Consider the following 19475-nt stretch of genomic DNA (forward strand, 5'->3'; position numbering starts at 1 on the left):
CCGCATCCGACAGGTGAAGCCCTTAAAGGGGCCGCGGCCCACCTCGCCCCTCCCGCTGGCCTTCCCCCGCGGGCCAGCGCGGCCTGGGGTGCCCGGGCGCTCCCCTCCGCCGGCCGCGGGGGCCGCCGCCACCGCCTCCTCCCGGAGCGCGGCGGCCGCCTGGCCTGGGCCGGCCGCTGCCGCGGGGGGGGGGCGGCCGGCCGGGCTCCCGGCGCCGGCCCGCCCGGAGCCGGAGTTGCCGCCGCCGCCCGCCCGCCCGCGGGGCCATGAGGCGGCCGCGCAGCGCGGCGGGGGCCCGCGGGGCTGCAACATGAGCGGCTCCTGCCTGGGGCTTCGCAAGGCCTGCTTCCTGCTGTCCGTCAGCGCCGCCGCCCTCCTCCTCCTCCTGCTGCCGCGGGGGCAGCCCCCCGCCGCGCCCCGCCGTCGCCCGCCGCCCGCCATCGGGCCTAGCGGGCCCACGCCGCAGCGGGCGGGCCCCGGGGGGAGCGGCGTGCCCGGTACGCGGGCGGGCTCTCGCGGAGAGCCGGGCGGCGGGCCGGGGGCCGGGGCCGGGGCGGGCGGCCGGGGCGGAGGCCTCGCTGGCAGCCCGCAGCCTGCGCGGAAGGGCCGCCTCGGGGCGGCCGGGCGCTCGGGCAGGGAGAGCCTGGAGCTGAAGGACATCTTCATCGCGGTGAAGACCACGAGGAAGTACCACAGAAGCCGGCTGGACTTGCTCCTCCAAACCTGGATCTCCCGGGCGAGGGGACAGGTGAGGCTTCGCCAGCGGGGTCGGGCGGGCAGCCGCAGCCTCGGCCCTCCGGTTTCCCGGGCAGCCGCTGCGCTTTCTCGCCGGTTTTTCCTTACCTGCGTTAAAAAGGGCTTTCCTTGTGAGACCGAGGAAGGTCGTCTTACCTGAGTAGTTCGTCTGAACCTCCCTCCAAAAGAGTTCGTTGTTGATTGCACTAAGTGCTTGCAATCTGGGATCGGTGGTCCAAGCAGAAGCGGTTTGCTGACCTTTGTGTGGCTGTGGAAAATGCTACGTGATAGCAAAAGATCCCTAGTGCCAATGCATCCAAGCCGGTATTGTGGACTGAGTAGTTCAGCAGCTTAGGTTTTTCCATAGAACAACGTAGAATTTGTTCCCTTGTTCGGGAATTTCAGTCCATCCGAGCATATTAACACGATTTTGTCCAGCAGTTGGGAGAAGACAGTGTTACCACCTGGCACTTTCCACCCTGCCTTTCATTCTTTCCTTTTGGCTTCCTTAACAGCTGTGGATGACTCCTCGCCAGAGAGAGGAGATGGAGTTGCAGAGGGAGGTTCTACCAAAAAAGACAGTCATTCCTATCTGGAAATTGGTTGTCTGTACCCTGAGATGAGGGGATTAAAATCTTGGATGCTTTACTGAAATGAGGCTCTTCTGGTTTGCAATGCAAATGCTTATCAAATAAGGCAAGGGCTGAAGTTGCTGGGGTTCTCTCCCCCACAACTCCCCACCCCACTCCCAATGGCTACTGTGAAATAAACTAACAAGACAAAGCATTGAGAATTCCAACTGCAACTGAACAGAGTTGAAATTAGTTTCTGAAGTTCTCAAATGCGGACACACCATTTTTTGTCTCCCACAGACATTCATATTCACGGACTGGGAGGATCGGGAGCTACGCCTGAAAGCAGGTAAGCTGTGTAGCATAGGTGCATGCTGTCTGTTGTAACTGAGTTTTGTTTCTGTCATACTTTCTCTCGAGTCCTTATTTCTTGCTGTACAAGCAATTAGGGAAGTTAAGATGGAGAAAATGGAGAAAACTTCTCCTTTCACAGGAGAATATGCTGTTCCTACTTACCACCTGGACAAGATGCCTGGAACTTCCTGAATACTGGGTTCACCTTTGCACCCACTTCCTTCCTGTTAGTAAGCTTAAGTCTCTCTGGTCCAAAGTTATATTAGGCATTTCCTTTGCATACAGTCTCATGGCACTATTTATATACCCTGCACTCACGCATTTTTAGGTACTCTACAGCTTGCATGCCATGTGCATAACCCATGAGCCCTGCTTGTCCTGCAGTTTACTCTCCATGTGTGCACCATATGCACTTCAGATGTACGGTATTAGTGCCAAATGTGCACTTCTTTTGTAGTCTTTTTTGGACTACACATGCTTCTCAAGCCTGAAAGAGCTGATCTTTATTTTTCTAGGGGATCATATGATCAACACCAACTGTTCTGCTGTCCATACGCGGCAAGCTCTCTGCTGCAAGATGTCTGTGGAATATGATAAATTCCTGGAATCTGGGCAAAAGTAGGTGAAACATGTTGTTCTGATTGACTTTGTTTCTTCCAGTTCTGTGTTCACAGGAAACTTGAGTAACTTTCTCTGTTCCAGTAAGGAATGCAGTATTAGCTAAAATGTGGTGGTGAGCATAGGGAAGGGAGGACAGCATGAAGCAATGCTTATAAACAAGCATCATCTGAAAGGTGGAAAGGATGACGATCTAAAGGGGGTTATTAATTTCAGCCTCTTTCCAGAATTAGGATCTGTGGCTGCTTTCAGCTTCCAAATTCTTTAATTCAGGACAATGGGAAATACTTTCTGCTCCAAGCCTAAAAGCCTAAGACTCAGCTGTAAACCTATAAGTCATTTCTTTGTTACTGCTCTGCAGTTACTTTATTTTGTTTTGTTTGAAGATGGTTTTGCCATGTGGACGATGACAACTATGTGAACCCTCGGACTCTCCTGCGTCTCTTATCTGCCTTCTCACACAGCCAGGATGTCTATGTGGGGCGACCGAGTCTGGACCATCCCATTGAAGCAGCTGACCATGTCCAAAGTGACGGTTCAGTAAGCAAACTGTGCAGTTAGTCCAAGAGACATCCTGACCTTCTAGGCTTTTAAAGCCTTGAGAGTTCATAGGATTCCCCCATAAAAACAAGTGATTTAATCTGCAGGCAATAAACCTGGCACTGGTCATTTTCAGCAACAGGGTGCTGGGTTAAATGAATCTTTGATCTGACCTCATATGCATATGTACAATAGAGTTTGTCTCCTGGGTGGATGTCTGTTTCTCTTCCTTTACTCATGTATGTTGGTGATCTCCCTCACACTGAGGTGAGTAGGGCCTCCCCACCTTGACTCTTTCTTTTCCTTTAGTATTTTTGGGGGCAGTGTTCCTTGTTTTAGGGTTTTGGGGTTTGGGTTGGAGTTTGGGGGTTTTTTGTTTGTTTGTTTTGAGAGCAGTATCACATTATCATCATCTTGAACCAACATCAGATGGGTGACAGAGGCTCTCTGAGTATATAAGGCATTTCCAATACTGAGTGGTTACTAGGTTTCCAAGAAATGGAAGCAAATATCTCAGTCACAAGGTACATGTGCTAAAGGACAAGTCCTCACCACGTCACCTATGCTGACAGGCCTAAAGATAAATCAATCCACTGGCCAGAAAGTTGGTTACAAAGCAGGTTGTTAGGGAAGGCTCTGCACAACAAAATAGCCTCCTTGGACATGGAGCCAAGTGACTAATGGACCACCTTTGATTTCCTCAGGAACACTGAGCTGGCTGTGACCCTTGGCTAGAGTGACCAGGGGACAGATGGAATTGGGTGGGACGTAGGTGTAGTTTCCCATTTCATGTGTGCTACTTCAGTTGTGCTAACTTGATGGTTCACCTGCTGTCAGTTCCAGGATAGAGTTTCATTTGAGGGAACAGCTAGCTGGGCTTTCAGCAGCCTAAAGAAACTAAAGGAATTAATCTGTAGTCTCGTTCTGACTCAAGTGCAGTATGTGATATCCAGTAAAACCTCAAGTTCCCTTCCCTGCCCAGCCAAATGGAGAAAGCTGATTATTAGTAACTACTGTGTGTTTTTTTTCTTGTTGCTCTTCAGAAGACAACCGTGAAATTCTGGTTTGCCACAGGTGGAGCAGGGTTCTGCATCAGCAGAGGTCTTGCCCTGAAGATGAGTCCCTGGGCCAGGTAAACACTGTTCCTAGCTGAGCTCCATCAATATGTGTCTGGTAGGCTTTAAGGCATATTTCTTCTTGTCTCCTATGCTCTGTCTCACAGCCTGGGTAATTTCATCAGTACTGCAGAAAGAGTGCGTCTTCCTGATGACTGCACTATTGGCTACATCATTGAAGGGCTGCTGGAGGTAAAGCTACTGCACAGCCCGTTGTTCCATTCCCATCTGGAAAATCTGCAGAGACTACAAGGCGAGTCTGTGCTGCAGCAGGTAGGGCTAAGCCTCATGTCCTGTTCTTATAATTACACCTCAACCTGATCGGACAGAATACCTCTCCCTACACTTAGCACTCTTCAGGAAAGAAGGATATCTACAGACTCGCTCAGAGCTGTGTCCTGTCCGATTCCTTCATTTAGGTAAAAAGCATACTTTCACCCTAGCCAATTAGGTCATATAGCTGTCCTCTCCTTTGGGGACGCATTCTGCTACATTAAGCCTAAATATGGTGTTCCCCATCTCCTCCTAAACTCTGACTTCCCGTGAGTCACAGTAGCAGCAAGTGTAGAAGGAGGCGATATTTAGTTTGCCTGCCATGTAAGAAAGTGTTTCTGTCTTTGCCTAACAAAGTCTCAGTCTTAATTCACGCTGTTCAAAAAGACTAGTGTTGCAGCTATAGCAAGTACCTCTTCAATAAGTAAGACATAGTTAAATGTTTGATCATTTTTAAGAATAACTTGTCTGAATCTCAAGAAACTTAATCAGTCTTTCTCAGGGAAAAAGCAAGTAGTTTTTTAATTGCTGGGATGGCTTTTTACTCATGGGCAGTAGATGGAGCTATAAGGCTATCCAGAAGCTTTGTGTGCCTCTTACCGTTTGGCACCATGAAAAAACGAGAGTGCGGTTTTGCCCCTACAAACTGCTTGGTTATATTTTCCTGGCAATTGTATTAGGCAGCAGAAATGTTCACTTGGGGCCAAATTCCAGCGTGATGTAATCTCCCTCGTGGTACTGAATTTAACTGTAGGCTGAATACAGCCTTCCATTGGTGATCGTTGTTTCCCTGAGACTGTAACAGCCAACCCAAAATCCAGGAAATCTACAGTTAGAAAGAAAAATATAAGTCGTCTTGTACCTGGCACCTGAAATTTCTTGATACAGTGCTTGTGTGGAAGAATAGCACTGAATTGGAGTTGCAGAGATCTAAATTTTCTTGCCAGGTTTGTCACATGGCAGTTCTTTTTATGGCATTTAACATCCAAATGTTTCTATTTTCCCTCTGTGCTAAGACACTACTATCGCAGGCTTCAGGCAGTGTCTGGTGAGGATGAACATATGTTATTTAGTGAAAGTACAGACATTAGCAGGATTAATGCCCTTACAAAGCTTACAGTTGTAACTCATCTTGTCCTTCAGGGCAACGCAGCTTTCAGCTCCTTTGTTTATTCTCCCAGATTGCCTTTAGATGAGCAGTGGTCCATTTGATAGCTACCATTCAGTGCCAGCATTGCTTATGTCAAAACTAACCACTGTTTTTCAAATGTAATCCACCGATCAGATTAGACGGGATCCTTGGAGTCTTTCTCCATACCTCATTAATAATCCTGCTATCCCCACTCTGTTTTTCTGCATTAGTGTTACAATTTCTGAATATTTGTTTGCTTTTACAGGTAACCCTAAGTTACGGGGACCCTGAGAACAAACACAATGTTGTGAGTGTGGGAGGAGTGTTTGGCCTTCAGCAAGATCCAACCCGGTGAGTGTCCGCTTCCAAAACAAGATCTCCCTGCCTTGTTCATGTTTATCAACTGTAAGATGATCAAACCTGCTAATGGGGTTATTTTCTCATGTCAGCTCTTGTTGCTGTGCCAAAGGCAGGTAGACCCACCTTCTCTGCTCTATTAGACTGCTGCACATTCAATGCTAGTATGTTCCTTGTATGGAGAATTCCAATCTAATGTTTTCATTTTTTTTCCTTCATAGATTTAAGTCTGTCCATTGTCTGCTCTATCCTGACACTATTTGGTGCCCTGCTAAGAAGATGTCATAATTCTTGACCAGTCATTGACACCTGTATCTCACCTAGTTTGCATAAGACAGGAGTTGTGGTGGACTTTTTGGTGGTTCTTTTTCTCTTCTTCTGGGAGACAACCAGAGGTATCTACGAAGGAGGTAGATAGACTCTATTTACAAAAGCAAGAAGGTGTGGTTTGTTCAGCTGCAGCCAGGGACGTTCCAAGAAGAGTCCTTCTTCTTTTGTCCAGTGGCTCTTCGTATAATGACTACAGTCATATGTGTACAAGTCACTTCATACTTCTGTCTGATGTCATGTGAATCTGTGCCTGGACACATCCTAGGCAAATGCAGTACTTGGAATGATAGCATTCTTACTACTATTAAGGGCTTCTAGAGGCCATTGTCTTGAAGCTGGAGTGCTATAGCAGACTGTAGTCCCCATGGTGACAAGAGAGTGGAAGTTTTCACTCATCTGTCTTGGGAACAGAATTACTTAAGAGCTTCTGTGGCCTGCCATATTAAAATTCCACCTGTGTGCCGGAACAGGGTCTGCTCATGAACACCAGAAATCCTGGAATCACTAGGGTAAACAAGGCTGAAAGCCTTTGTCATGGGAAAACCCTGTGTAAGGGTAAGCTTACTCAGGGCTGGATAAGAGTTGCTTACAGTGCACATTCTCCCCTGTAGTCCATGTGTACCTCCCATGGAGGTGATTGTCAGACTTGGCTCTTTTACCAGCTGAATTGCAGTGGTTGTTGATTATGATGGTGGTCTGCCAGGTCCAAGACTATTCCCTTGATATTTGATACTGAAGAAATATTTGCCAGACTAGATGGTAATCGTTTCTCCTGCTTTGCCCACAGCAGGTTGTATGAGCTAGAGCATGCTCACTGGCCGATGAAACATGCCCTGTTTCTGAAGTTGTGCTGTATCTTTTGCTGTCTGTGAGGGAGGAGGAATGCTAGATAGCTGTAATGCCCTGAGGAATTTTTTGATGGTATCATTTGAGGACCTTTGATTGTATGACTCTGGTTACTCCACTTCAGCTTCTTCAGATAATCTTTTGATTACCTTAAGGTCTAGATCAGTGTTTATTTTTACTCTGCTTCTTAACGTTTCAATAAATAGGTCATGCAATCACTAAAAGGAGACTGCACACTACACAAAGGCAGCAGAAGTTCAATGCTGTAGCAGTATCACCTGCTGCTGCTTTTTAAATAAAGTAAGCTTAGTTTTGAAAGTGGAAGAAATGGGGCTCCGTATTTTTACCTTTCTGTTAGCCTGAACTTTGGCCATGTGCAATCCCTACCTGACACGAAGAATAGCATAAAAAATGAATTTGCAAAACCACTGTTTACTCTCACAAACTCTTCAGAAAATACTTGCTGGTTTAGCGCTAGAGTCTGAGGCTGAATTAAGGGGAGAATAATAGAATGACGTTGTATAACCTGGAACAATGATTAACGGCTAGAATGTGGAGCTAGCAAAAATTTCAGATTTCTAAACAGCTGTGCTGAGCTGTACTGTGGACTTCAGCTAGTTGCTTAACTTCCTGCCATTTGAAAAGTGGTATAACGTAGGCAAATGCCTGCAGTGTATTCAAGTATGAAACAGCAGAGGTGTCAGCCTCCTGAAATACACTGTTCCCTGCACTCCTTATTTTTAACACAAACGTTTCAGCATTTACCTGGGTATATTGTCCCCTCTGCATGATTTTAGTTAATTCCACTGAGGAGCAAACAAGCTGCTATTTGCTACAGTCCTGCAGCTCATTCTTAAATTTCTCCTTTCCTTCATGTCTACTAAGGTGACCATGAGGTATGGAAATAAGAATGCTGCAGGGAATTGGATCAAAGTCCAGCTAGCACAGTGGCTGTTCCATAACAGGTACACCTGTAACACTGACAGCCTGTTACAGAAAACAGAGGAGGACTTGCAGAATAGTAGGTTGTGGCATGTTCTACCTCTTTATTAGGTCTTCCACTCACTAGAACTGAGGTGTCCTAGGGTTTAATGATTTGTCATTAATAGCGCTGGAGACTTGTGATATCTATATAAATACTTTTTTTTTTTTTTTAAACACTTGTTAGGTTCTTGTTTTCAACCTGTAGCAGTAAGCTGTGAAGCTTCATGAGCTCTTGATGAGATTTTTGTCTTCAAACACTGATTCTGAACACTTCTGGTGGAGCTTTTCTTCCTCTTCCACTGGTAGCAGCCTCTTGTAAGATATCACAGACAACATGGACGGGGTAGTGATTACGTGGCAAACTGCTGTTCAAAAATGACACCACTTCATATGGATGGCAGCAAAACTGAGTAGTGGAAGTATCACGCTGTAGTTGCTGGTCACCCTAAACAAGGTGTGCCAAAGAGGCAGCATACTTTTAAGCTGGTAGGGTGTTCATTAAACTGAAAAAGGACCACATTCTCCTGCATGGCAGTACAGGACTGTTCAATGGGTTCAAGCTTCTTTTAAGGTTTCTTGTGTTGACAATACAGTAGGCTGTGTGGCTATATCAGGATGCAGCTTTTTAATCAAACTACTGTTTCATACAAAAGTGATTCTACAAAATAAATATTTAATATGCCAAAGGCTGTGTTTTGTCACGTTTCTTGACACATTCTCTACACCAAAAATGGACCATAAACCCTGTAATCTGGAAAACTACAGCTTCCTGGCCCTTGTGATGCCAAATGGCCAAAAAGCATCTGAGTGAGATGACTTGGATGTGCAGAGGAACAAACATGGATGAGAATCCTTGCAGATGATGATTAACAAAGTAAAAGAACTGAAATAAGGAATAAGTTAATTGTTGTAAACTTGTCTCCGCACTTTCCTATTCTGTTTCTGCACTTTGTCAATATGCCACAGGAGCTCTTAAATTTAAGCATCCTCAGAAAGCAATGTCTGAGTTGGGTAGTGTTACAGACCTGTTAATAGGGTGTGTTAATTGTCTGTGCTCCTCTGCCGTGTTACACAACTGCCAGCTCTGGCAATCGGGAGTTGGAACTGCCACACTGACTGTCACTGGAAGTAAACTGTGGTGCAGTAGCTTATCTATGACCCTTAACTATCCCCAGCCTGTTTTTTTCTGTTGTACCTTCCAGCACATTGCTGTTGTCACCCCGGAGCTGCATGAGAAATCCAGTATGCCTAGGCCCTCAGGCAAGCGGAGCCTATGCACTTGCAGCTGATTTTCTGGGCAACGGCTATTAAACTAGGGCTGCCTACAAATTCATCAGCAGCTTCAAGTGGGCAGAGGAGGCAGGTCTTTTCATCATCTGGTAAAAAGGCAGGTTTTCTGGCGTCTCTCGCTGCGATGCTTCAGTGGGAGTCATAGCCAAGGGAATTAATCCCCGTCTCTTGCTGGGTGAGCCCAGCCATGGTTTCCCGCGGCGTCCTCCCGGGGGAACGGGCCTGCAGCACGCCGGGCCTGCCCGCAGGTGCCTCGGCGCAGAGGCGGCCGCTCGCAGGGCGTTGAGCGGCGCCCGCGGCCTGCGACCCACCCCGCCGGGCCGCCGCCCCCCGCCCGGGGCACCGGGGCCCCTGCGGCGCCAGCGCGGGGCAGACCCCGCCGCCCGCCCCGGCCCTATCGGGCCGCCCCGCTCGCCGGCCCCGCCCGGCCCCGGCCCGCCAGTCCGCCCGCAGCATGGAACCGCACCTCAGCTTCCGCGGCCGCCGGGCCCTGGTGACTGGGGCCGGCAAAGGTGGCCGGGGGACGAGGACCGGGGGACGAGGACCGGGGGCCGGGGCCGGCGCCTGGGGCCGGGGCTGACGCCGTCTCCCCGCAGGGATCGGGCGCGCCGTGGCCGTGGCGCTGAGCAAGGCCGGGGCCCGCGTCACCGCGCTGAGCCGCACCGCGGCGGACCTGGAGAGCCTCGCGCGAGAGGTACCGGCCGGCCCCCGGGACCCCCCGCCACCCCGGGGACCCCCCGCCACCCCGGGGACCCCCCCACCACCTCGGGGACCCCCCCCACCCCCGCCGCGGGACCCCCTCCGGGAACGCCTTCCCTTGCCTCGGGACAGCCGCCTCCCTCCCTCCCCAGCCGGGATACCCCCCCCCGGCTCCCCCGCGGCCCCCCGACCCACGGAGGCCGCGCCCTCACCGCAGTGCCCTGGCATCGAGCCCCTGTGCCTGGACCTGGCCGACTGGGACGCCACGGAGGCGGCGGTGGGGGCGGCGGGGCCCTTCGAGCTGCTGGTGAACAACGCGGCCGTGGCGGTGCTGCAGCCCTTCCTGGAGGTAACGCGGGCGGCCCTGGAGCGGTGAGTGCCTCGGCCTCGGCCTGCCACACTGCCCTCCGCCTGCCCGCGGCCGTGCTCGGGGCCCGAGGCGGAAAAGCGCTGCCCGCTAACTAAGCCTTAGCAGAACTGCTAACGTCAAAAATCGCGGCAAAGCTTTACAGAAACTGGCCTGGCTTACAAAAGGAAGCCGCTGGTGCACGGGCACCGGGCAGGCAGACAGGCGCGCTTTTAGAAATGCCGAGCGTTCGCTTTCTCGATGGTTTGTCGATTGTTACTGCTTACACCCGCTTCCTCTTCTTTACTGTGTTCTCATACTTTATGTAATCACCTTTCAACCCCGTAAACATCAAAAGGCAATCAAGTAAAGCACTGACGCTGTTCCACAATTACCGAGTAGCCAGAACCTGCAGTTTCATCTCTCAGACGGTGGTGTGCACACGCCATCCAGCCTACACAGAAGAGTGCCTTTTGCTGTTAATCAAGCTCACAGCTTCCAGTCTAGCTCCGACTCAGTCTCTGCTAAATTGAAAGGCAGCTGTCGGTAAGACAACTCAGATATAGAGAAGACAAAGCCAGGTAAGGGAGTATAAAACTGTCACGGTGGGAAACCAGATTTGCTTACTGCAATAACGTGACATCTTTTTCTCTCAAAAGATCCGTAGTTCAGTTGGGAGGTAAGCTTTAGCATACAGGATATGGTGAGTCTCCTTCCTTCTGAGAAGATGGGTCCTGCTTTGTCCCTACGTTAAGAATGGCTATTGTGGGTCTATAATAGAGGATTCATTTGTGACTAAAATATAAAATGTATGGATTCTACTAAGACCATTCTGCAGAACTAGCAGGTGAAAACCTGACCAAGGAAGGACTATGTTGCAAATGGAAGAAAAGCTGCTTCCACCCATCTTACGGCAGATTTGCTGTTTTAAAGCTGTGTGAAGGCTTCGATTGACCTAAGAAGAGTCGCTGGCTGAGGCCCAGGGCTCACTGTTTAAACTTTAATAGAGGAACTACATTAGTCTGCTAAAGAACAGAGTTTTGCTAGAAATGCGACGATGCACGGGTATAACTCCCCCACTGTACACTAAATAGCTTACATCCAATGAACAGTTTATTGCTGAAAGCATTCCTAGTCGTTCTTGCTAGCCAGTGAGCTTGGCATTTCCGTCCATATTCTAGAGTATCACCAGTGTTTCCAAGATACCAGCAGCACTTGTCCTCTGCTGCCTCCCAAAACAACTCCTCTCTGGCTTGGGCTGCAGCCAGTCTGTAACTTTTAAATTTGATTTATTTGTAGGTCTCTTGATGTCAATCTTCGGGCTGTGCTTCATGTTTCCCAGGTGAGGAAGAATTGTCACTGCAGTTGTCTCCATGAACAGCAGTGACTAAGTTGTTCTACACAGTGGAGATAAGTGTCCACTGTGGGGCTAAAGGGACTGTAATCCAAAGTAAACCTGACAATTTGCGCGTACAGCCCCTTCGCTCCCTTGCTTTGACTCCCTCTCTTGTAAGTGGGAGGCAGTGAGGACTTACTTCCTCCGGATGTTTTTGCTCTTTTGGCTACCAAAATAGCCCAGCAAGATTCCTACTGAATGAAATAATGATTTCTCCTGTTATGATTCTGGCATTCCTTTTTTTTTTTTTTTTTTTTCTTCCCCCGCCCCAGATTGTTGCTCGGCAGATGATTGCACAGGGGGTGCCAGGTGCTATTGTAAATGTCTCTAGCCAGGCATCTCAGCGTGCTCTGCGGGATCATGCTGTTTACTGTAAGTATGTGTAGCTTTAGCAGTGCCCCTCTCATTTTTGACTAGCTGGAGACCCACAGCCACCAAGCTGCTGCCTGCCAATTCTGGGCAGTGAAATACTTCTGTGTGTCCAGACCAAGTGCTAGGCACTTAAATGCCTCCTGTTCTTCCCTTCTCTTGAAGGTTCCACAAAAAGTGCTTTGGATATGCTGAGCAAGGTAATGGCAATGGAACTGGGACCCCACAAGGTAGGATTCTTTCTGAGAGAAAGAAAAGTGTGAAAGCTGAACCTGAGCATTTCCTCTCAGAGCAGTCTGGTTAGATTGTTTGTTGCTCTTGGTCCCAGATTAGGGTGAACACTGTGAACCCCACAGTGGTTATGACTGACATGGGGAGAATTAACTGGAGTGACCCTCAGAAATCTGCTGCCATGATTAATCGGATTCCACTGGGAAAGTTTGCAGGTCAGTGGTGTAGATCTGTTGCCAAGCTGGGCTCTTTGGTTGTATCCAAGCCTTCCCTCTAATTGACATCACAGCCATAGGTACCTTGCTGCTTTTGTGGGCAAAGTCACAACTCTGCTGAATGGCTGTGGTTGAATTCCTGAAGCATTTGATGAGGACAGGGCAAGAATCAACCTTATCTCCCCTCTTCTACGGCCTTCTCATCTTAGGACAAGTGAAATGCGCTTACTCTATTGCTGGGAGGGGAACATATTTGCTTGCTGTGAACTAAATGTCATTTGATCACAACAAGGACTTTTTGATGTCCAGCTCTCAGCCACACACTGCATCAAGCATGGTTTGGGGGCAGAGATATTTCCCTGCTTCAATTACTTGTAGAGGTCAAAGGCATACCTTTTGGGATGCTAGTTTTTCTAGTACAATTTGAGGGGTGCATCGGATGTTCTCTGTGTTTGATTCCAGAAGTGGATGATGTGGTTAACAGCATTCTCTTCCTGCTGAGTGACAAGAGTGCTATGACAACTGGCAGCTCTCTGATGGTTGATGGGGGATTTCTTGTCTCCTAAGATGACACCAGCATTTCACACCTGCTCTTAATTTTCATACTAGTACTGCACAGATGTAAACCGGATAGAAAACAATGACACAGACCCAGTCTTGCTGGAGAAGAGGGGCAGCAGGGCTGGAACCTGTATGAGAAGTGAGGCAGAAAATTACCTTTGGAAGGCTGCTATATAATAAAGCTCACATACGCCGTCATGGAGAATGTTTATTGCACCAAATAAGGTTTTATCTTGTCACTCTACATGATGATTAGAAATTGGACCTGTCTTTCTTCCAACCCTATTCCACCCCCCCCACAACCCTTCAGAAGCTCTCCCTGTTCCATCCAAATCCATAGAGCCCACCTGCACTTTCAGTGGGAAGGGAAAGAAGAAGTTAGCAGACTCCTCATTGCTTCCTTTGCTGTCTTGAGTAGAAAAAAACAAAACAGAGGCAACAACCACAGCCCTGCTCTGCAGAGACTGGATTTGGGGGGGGGGGAGGCCCTGCTAAAGACTGATGGGGGGGAAGCAGCACCATGCTGTCCTAGGGTGTGCACACACAAGAAGGCAAATACATTGATTGCACAGAGCTGTTTCACTTGTTGAGTTTGGCTAGTACCCAATAAAGCACCTAATGATTAGTTCTTCAGCTTCATATCTGATTTACGTCAGCCCCTTCTGGGGCTGGTTATGATTTCTTTAACAGTCTCAGGCACGTATCTGCTAGAGCACCAATTTGTTAACTATTGGCCACAGCAGGCTGGGCAAGGAGACCCTACCACTCTCCCAGCTGGTCTTGTCATTCAGCACCATTCACACCGGCTCCCTCCCCACTCCCACAAGGATCTTCACCACCTGTTTCACCTGCAGGTTGAAACCAGGTGTTTCCAGGACAAGATGGATGTCTCGGCCCTTTCAGCTTGGAGTTCAGGAGAGCCAAAACAGCCTGTTGCCCCAAGGAGCTACCTTGCCTTCCCCATTGTACCTCCCCTGGGGGCTGTACAGCCCCCAGCTAGTCTCCTGCCCCCACTGCCCCTTCACATCAACACTGACGTTAAATCAAAGAGACATTTAAAAAACACTGACTTCGTACATGATGAAGAGCCCTACACATCCCAGCCCCCTCCAGAAACACCCAGCTAATATGCAATCTGTCAGAGGATGACAACATGCTGAGCCAGCACCTAGGCCACAGCCCTCAAAACACGGTACACTTTTTGCCGGGCTTCTTCACAGGCGGTGGGCAGAGCACAGCCCGGATGGCTTCATCAAACACCGTCTTCAAGCCCCGCTGCGTCAGGGCAGAGCACTCGAGGTACTTTACCGACCCTAGGGGAAAGAGAGCTCCAGCTCAACCACTCCAGTTCTACCAGGACATACTGGCCCTCACCCACTCCAATATAAAAAGCTCAATACCATGGAGATCTGCCAGCACAAGACTCACCAATCTCCCGAGCCATGGCCAAACCTTGGGGGTAGGTGATGGGGGCGAGTTTCTTATCACGTAACCTTTCAATGGTGTCCTTATCATCCCTCAAGTCCAGCTTGGTGCCCACCAGGATGATAGGTGTATTTGGGCAATGGTGTCGGACCTCAGGGTACCACTGAAACAGAGACGCATGGTAAGAAAAGTAGCTGTAGCACTAGATGCAACCACGAGGATGCATTTACTGTTAGGAACAAGGTTTTTACTACTATCTGACACGGTGGCAACACCTGCACCGGATACTTCTGCCTACAGTTCTGAATATGCTCTGCAGAGAGAGACTGGTGCAGATGTAATAATGAAGGCACCGAGACATAGAATCATGACAGGCAGTACCAGCCAACTCTGCACAGAGCGCTTCCCTTACCTGCATTTTAGCTTCTAGGACATTTCTTATCTTCTTTAAGATGCAGATTCAAAAAGGCAAGAACTTAGCCAAAGAAGTCATGAATAAAAAGTAGGCCCCCCTTAAAACCTGCAGGCTATGACCTTCCCTTATCAAAACATGACTGCTAGAAATTTTGGGTTTGTAGGTGCAGTGCTTTGTGGGGCAGGGGACTTCACTGGTTCTTCCCTTCCACTGTTTCACCCAGAAGGAGAATACTTTACCTTGGCTCTGACATTCTCAAAGGAGGCTGGACTCACAAGGGAGAAGCAGATCAAGAAAACATCCTGTGCAGAAACAAGAGGGTCAGCCATGTAGAAAGAAACAGCTAGAGATAAAGGAGGAAGGGTGGAGAGGGAGCCTTATAGAGGACAACCTCCTCCCACAAGCAAGGACTGTGGCTGTAAGAAATTCTTCCCCGTTAAGGGTGCTAAACTAATTCAAAGGGGGAAGGAATAGACTTTGTATGACTTCATCTTCTTTTACAATACTGGGCTCTGCACGTTAAGAGCCTGCAGCCACAAATACCTTAGCAGTGCTATGGGCTTCACCGCTGCTAGGGGGGCCACGTAAGAATTCCTACAGCCAGAGAAATGTTACTAGTGCAGCCCAACAGTGAGTTGTGCTGCCGAGAGAGAATGGGAATATGGAACACGGCTCAGCTGCACGGCAGCTCCACACCATTCCTTTCACTTGAGCCTCCTTATGGCAAGCATAACTACTCCAACACTGTTACAAAGCAGGGACTAGAACAGGACAATCTCTTAGGAGAAATTCAGCTGTGATACTTCTTAAACAACCAGAATTACGGCTGCAGCTGCAGGAACTTAGACTTTCCTCAAAGGAAAGAAGCTGGGTGTCCTTGGGAGCCTCCCTGTCCCCCAAGAGGGAGCAGTTACAAGCCAGTACAAGCCCAGCACTCACCGTCTGTGGATAGGAAAGGGGCCGCAGTCGGTCATAATCCTCTTGCCCTGCTGTATCCCAGAGGCCTAGGTTCACAGGCTTTCCATCTACCATGACATTGGCAGAATAGTTATCAAACCTGCCAAGGAAGAGTCCCCATCAGTGACAATCTTGTTGTGACCCACACATCTCTTTATATGAAATGCAAGGGGGCAGTGAGTCAGGAGAGGACACTACAACACAGTTCCAGTGGGAATAGCCTGCCCTCCTCACGTACACAGCCATACCACCCGCATCCTCATGTGTGAAGTTCATAGTCTGATTTGGGAGAGCCTTCTCCCCACCTACAAAACCAACTTTTACGCACACGTGCATACAGAGCAAAAAGCAACTGAAGCCCAAGGCCATTACTCACACAGTGGGGATGTATTCTCCAGGAAAGGCATTTGTGGTGTAACTGATCAGCAAGCAGGTCTTCCCTACAGCTCTGCAGAGGGTAAGAGGGACAAGCATAAAGAAGGGTACGGCAGGAAGCACTGAGGCAGTAAAACTCACCCTTCCCCCACCCAAAAAAGAGGTTAGGTAAAAAGTTACCAAGTGAGAAAACAAATCTGTAGCAAGCTGGAATTCTCTAGCTGTCAGGGACCAGGCCTGAACTCCCAATGTGCACCTTGCCTGAGCGCTTACCTGACCCTGCTCTCTTCCACTCCTTTTCCCCACCCATTCAGCCTCAGCAAAACACCAGGCAAAATACTTTTGTTCCAGGAACCATAAGAGAGGGAATAAATTAGGGTTTTGTGCTGCTGGGCTCAACACATCCATAACAAGCTAGCAAAATGGGTAAACAGCGAGGTGAGAAAACATGCAACAACACAGAATTATTCGAGCTCCTCAGATATAGGAATGCAATGTCAATAAATGCAAAGGGAAAAAATAAGTATCCATACGCAAAAATGAACTTTAAAATTGACCACTGTCAATTTGGAAAGAGATCATTGTAGATCACTGAAAATATCAGCTCAGGGCTTTGCTGAAGGCAGGTGGGATCGGTCAACCCAGTGGTGGCAGCTGGCAGGGGTTGGGCCTGGTTGGCAATAGTGTAAGCATATGAACTTCAGTTAGCCCTGTGGCACAAGGGAAAAGCTTAGTTGTAAGAACAGAGGAGTACCAGGAGTGTAAACAACCTATTTATCACTGTTAAAGTTGTGAACTGCAGGCAACCTTCCAAAGAAACAGATTGTGAGTGCCAGTGACAGGGAAAGCTGTTAGGTGCCTGAGTGAAGCTGAATAAGCCAACAGAGGTGGGTATCCTCTACCCAATTCTGTAACTGGAGTGACATAAGGAAAGACTTCAGGAGTAAGCGAGAGACCCCAGGGGACCCCACAGTCCTGCACCGGGATGACAAAAAGCACATCGAGAACCACTACAGTAATCCACCCAGCTTTTCCCCTGGATCAGGTCCCCTCGCTTGGAGAACAGGGAGGTTCTGTAAGGAACCACTACACTGACTGCCCCAACTTTCCTCCCGAACCACGACTTCTCTCCCGCCAAACAGGGAAGTCACGTAATTCACAAAAACCCACACGTAACTATGATTAAAGTGCTTTGGTATCCAAGTTCACTTAGTCTCTGCACTGTCAATTCAGTCTTAAAGCAAAACACCAGACTGCAAACCTTTAACTGAAATCCATTTCCAACATGCTGTGCTCCCAGCTGTTGCCCCCCCCCGCACGGTAAGGCTGTGTTGTTTTGGTGGGTGGCTCCTTCTCCTGCTCCCCCCTTTAGCCCCCACTGACTAGAACCTGGAAGGCCTCCCTCCAAATGTATATTTCAGTGGGTGGCATGCATGGGAAGATGGAAAGACCAGTCCCTGCCTAAGACCAGTTCGCATTTAGTTCTCTGTATCTCAGCTCTGTGCTTGCCATGGTGATCAGAAAAGCAAAGAGGAATTATGAGGAAAAATACGCAGGACAAGCTAGGAAAAGTTACGAAGCACCGTAAATCCACCGCATGCCTGCATCTTGCACGCAGATGTGTTCTCCGAAAAAGGCATATAGGAACAGCCCAAAGAAAAGAGCAAGAAGGATAACCAGAGGCACGTGGTGAAATCAGAAACAGCAATGTATTTCACCTTGGAACACAAGCAACAAAAGGAGGTATGAGAAAAACCTGTGAACATCAAGATTTTCAGGGAGGACTTTGTGATGAATCACGCTTGTGTGACAAGAAATAGAGCGACATACAGGCACCTAATAAAATAACGGGGAAACAGATTTAAAGCCCAAGAAAAGAGGGATTCGTTTCCCAGGCAGTACACCACGAGATGTGAAACCCAGCAGCGCCGAGAGACGACGACCCAAGTTTATGACCTGAAGAGGGAGCGGGACGCGCCGGGCGGGACTGTGAGGGCCGCCGCTGCAGCAGCAAGGCCCCCATCTCCCGCCGGGAGACGGCGGCGGCGCCCGCTCGGCCTCGGCTCGCCGCCCCGACCCCTGTGCCGGCCGGCCGGCGGGCGGGCGCGGGGCAGGGCGCCCCGGCTCCTCGCCCCGCGGCCGCCGCCTGGCGCGTCTCTCCCCAGCGCCGCGGCGGCCCCACAGAGTGAGGGGCCCCGGCCGGGCGGGCCACCGCGGCCGGGCAGGCCACCGCGGCCAGGCAGGCCACCGCGGCCAGGCGGGCGCGGCCCCGCCGCCCGCCTCGCCCGGGCCCCGCGGCGCGCCGGGCCGGGCCGGGCCTCGCCGCCCGGCGCCGCGCCTCCCGCTGGCGAGGCCGGCTCTCCCGGGCCGCGGGGCGGGGCCGCGCCGGGCCCTTCCTCCCTCCCTCCCTCCCTTCCTCCCTCCCTTCCTTCCTTCCCTCGGCGCCGCCGGGCCCGGGCCCGGGCCCGCTTTGTGCGGGGCTGCGTCGGGCCCAGACGCGGCCCCGCCGCCGCCCGCCGCGCACTCACCCGTCGCCCACCACCACACACTTGATCGCCTGCATCTGCCCGCGATGGCGGCGCCGCCGCGACTCCGCCGCAGTGACAGCCCGCGCGGGCGGGGCGGGGCCGAGCCGAGCCGAGCCCAGCCGAGCGCGGCCGAGCCCAGCCGAGCCCGGCGGCGGGGGCGGGGCGGGCACCTCCCGCCGGCCCCGCTCCGCTCCCGCGCGGCCGCAGGCCGGGCTCGCCGCTCCGCGCGCTCCCGGCGGCCGCCCGTCTCCCCCGCCGCGGGCGCCGGAGGCCCAGCCGGGGACGCGGGAGCCCCGCTGCAAGGGGCGCTGGCAGGGGAAGGCGGAGCGCACGTGCGACACCGCCCCGCCGCTCCGCAGGGCCCGCCCCGTCTTCCCTTCCTCCGTCCGCTAGCTCCCGCCGCCCCCCCCGCCGGCGGTCGGAGCACGCCGTCCCCGAAGGGCAAGTTCCTCGCACGCCGCCCCGTGAACGGCGCGACGGGTGGCGCGCAGAAACTCGCCGAGGGCGGCTGCCACGCCGTAGGGCCGCCGGCGCAAGGATGAGGCTCTAAAACCTGCGGGTTTCACCGTCATCCGCCCGGAGCTGCTGAGGAACAAAGAGGCAGCCGCGACATCCTGCGTAAAGATGGCTTTTGGATTCCTCCACCTCTCCGAGTACTCGGCCAAGAACAGAGAGAACTCGTGTAGCGGTACTGTCTCAAAACTACAGGCTCTGCTTCCCCCTTACCTGCTGGTCTACAGAGCTGCCCAGCACCCACAGACTATCTAGCTATCAACACAGGCGCTCTCCTCTTTTGTGACTGGGGCACAGGT

The 19475-nt window shown here is 50.9% G+C and overlaps 3 protein-coding genes across 4 annotated transcripts; 2 read left to right on the forward strand and 1 right to left on the reverse strand.

Moving 5' to 3' along the window:
* Window positions 1–30: 30 nt before the first annotated feature.
* RFNG (RFNG O-fucosylpeptide 3-beta-N-acetylglucosaminyltransferase) lies at window positions 31–8542 on the forward strand. Its single transcript, XM_052808637.1, has 8 exons — window positions 31–748; window positions 1608–1656; window positions 2177–2279; window positions 2666–2819; window positions 3863–3951; window positions 4042–4207; window positions 5605–5690; window positions 5918–8542. Exons 1-8 carry the CDS (start codon window positions 311–313, stop codon window positions 5982–5984), a joined length of 1152 nt encoding a protein of 383 aa, XP_052664597.1. The 5' UTR covers window positions 31–310; the 3' UTR covers window positions 5985–8542.
* Window positions 8543–9540: 998 nt separating this feature from the next.
* Window positions 9541–13161, forward strand: DCXR (dicarbonyl and L-xylulose reductase). Its single transcript, XM_052808077.1, has 8 exons — window positions 9541–9658; window positions 9743–9840; window positions 10063–10217; window positions 11491–11533; window positions 11860–11959; window positions 12122–12186; window positions 12285–12402; window positions 12865–13161. The coding sequence occupies exons 1-8, from the start codon at window positions 9601–9603 to the stop codon at window positions 12966–12968; spliced, it is 741 nt and encodes a 246-aa protein (XP_052664037.1). The 5' UTR covers window positions 9541–9600; the 3' UTR covers window positions 12969–13161.
* Window positions 13152–18825, reverse strand: RAC3 (Rac family small GTPase 3). 2 transcript variants are annotated; one of them, XM_052808074.1, is made up of 6 exons: window positions 18664–18825; window positions 16137–16208; window positions 15743–15860; window positions 15043–15105; window positions 14392–14551; window positions 13152–14276 (listed from the first exon to the last, which is right to left on the reverse strand). In XM_052808074.1, the coding sequence occupies exons 1-6, from the start codon at window positions 18696–18698 to the stop codon at window positions 14146–14148; spliced, it is 579 nt and encodes a 192-aa protein (XP_052664034.1). In that variant the 5' UTR covers window positions 18699–18825; the 3' UTR covers window positions 13152–14145. The 2 variants fall into 2 exon arrangements, with proteins under 2 accessions (XP_052664034.1, XP_052664035.1); XM_052808075.1 differs by lacking the exon at window positions 18664–18825 and adding an exon at window positions 17892–17916.
* Between the last annotated feature and the right edge of the window lie 650 nt (window positions 18826–19475).

Source organism: Harpia harpyja, chromosome 14 (genome assembly GCF_026419915.1).
Source record: "Harpia harpyja isolate bHarHar1 chromosome 14, bHarHar1 primary haplotype, whole genome shotgun sequence".
Taxonomy (NCBI): domain Eukaryota; kingdom Metazoa; phylum Chordata; class Aves; order Accipitriformes; family Accipitridae; genus Harpia; species Harpia harpyja.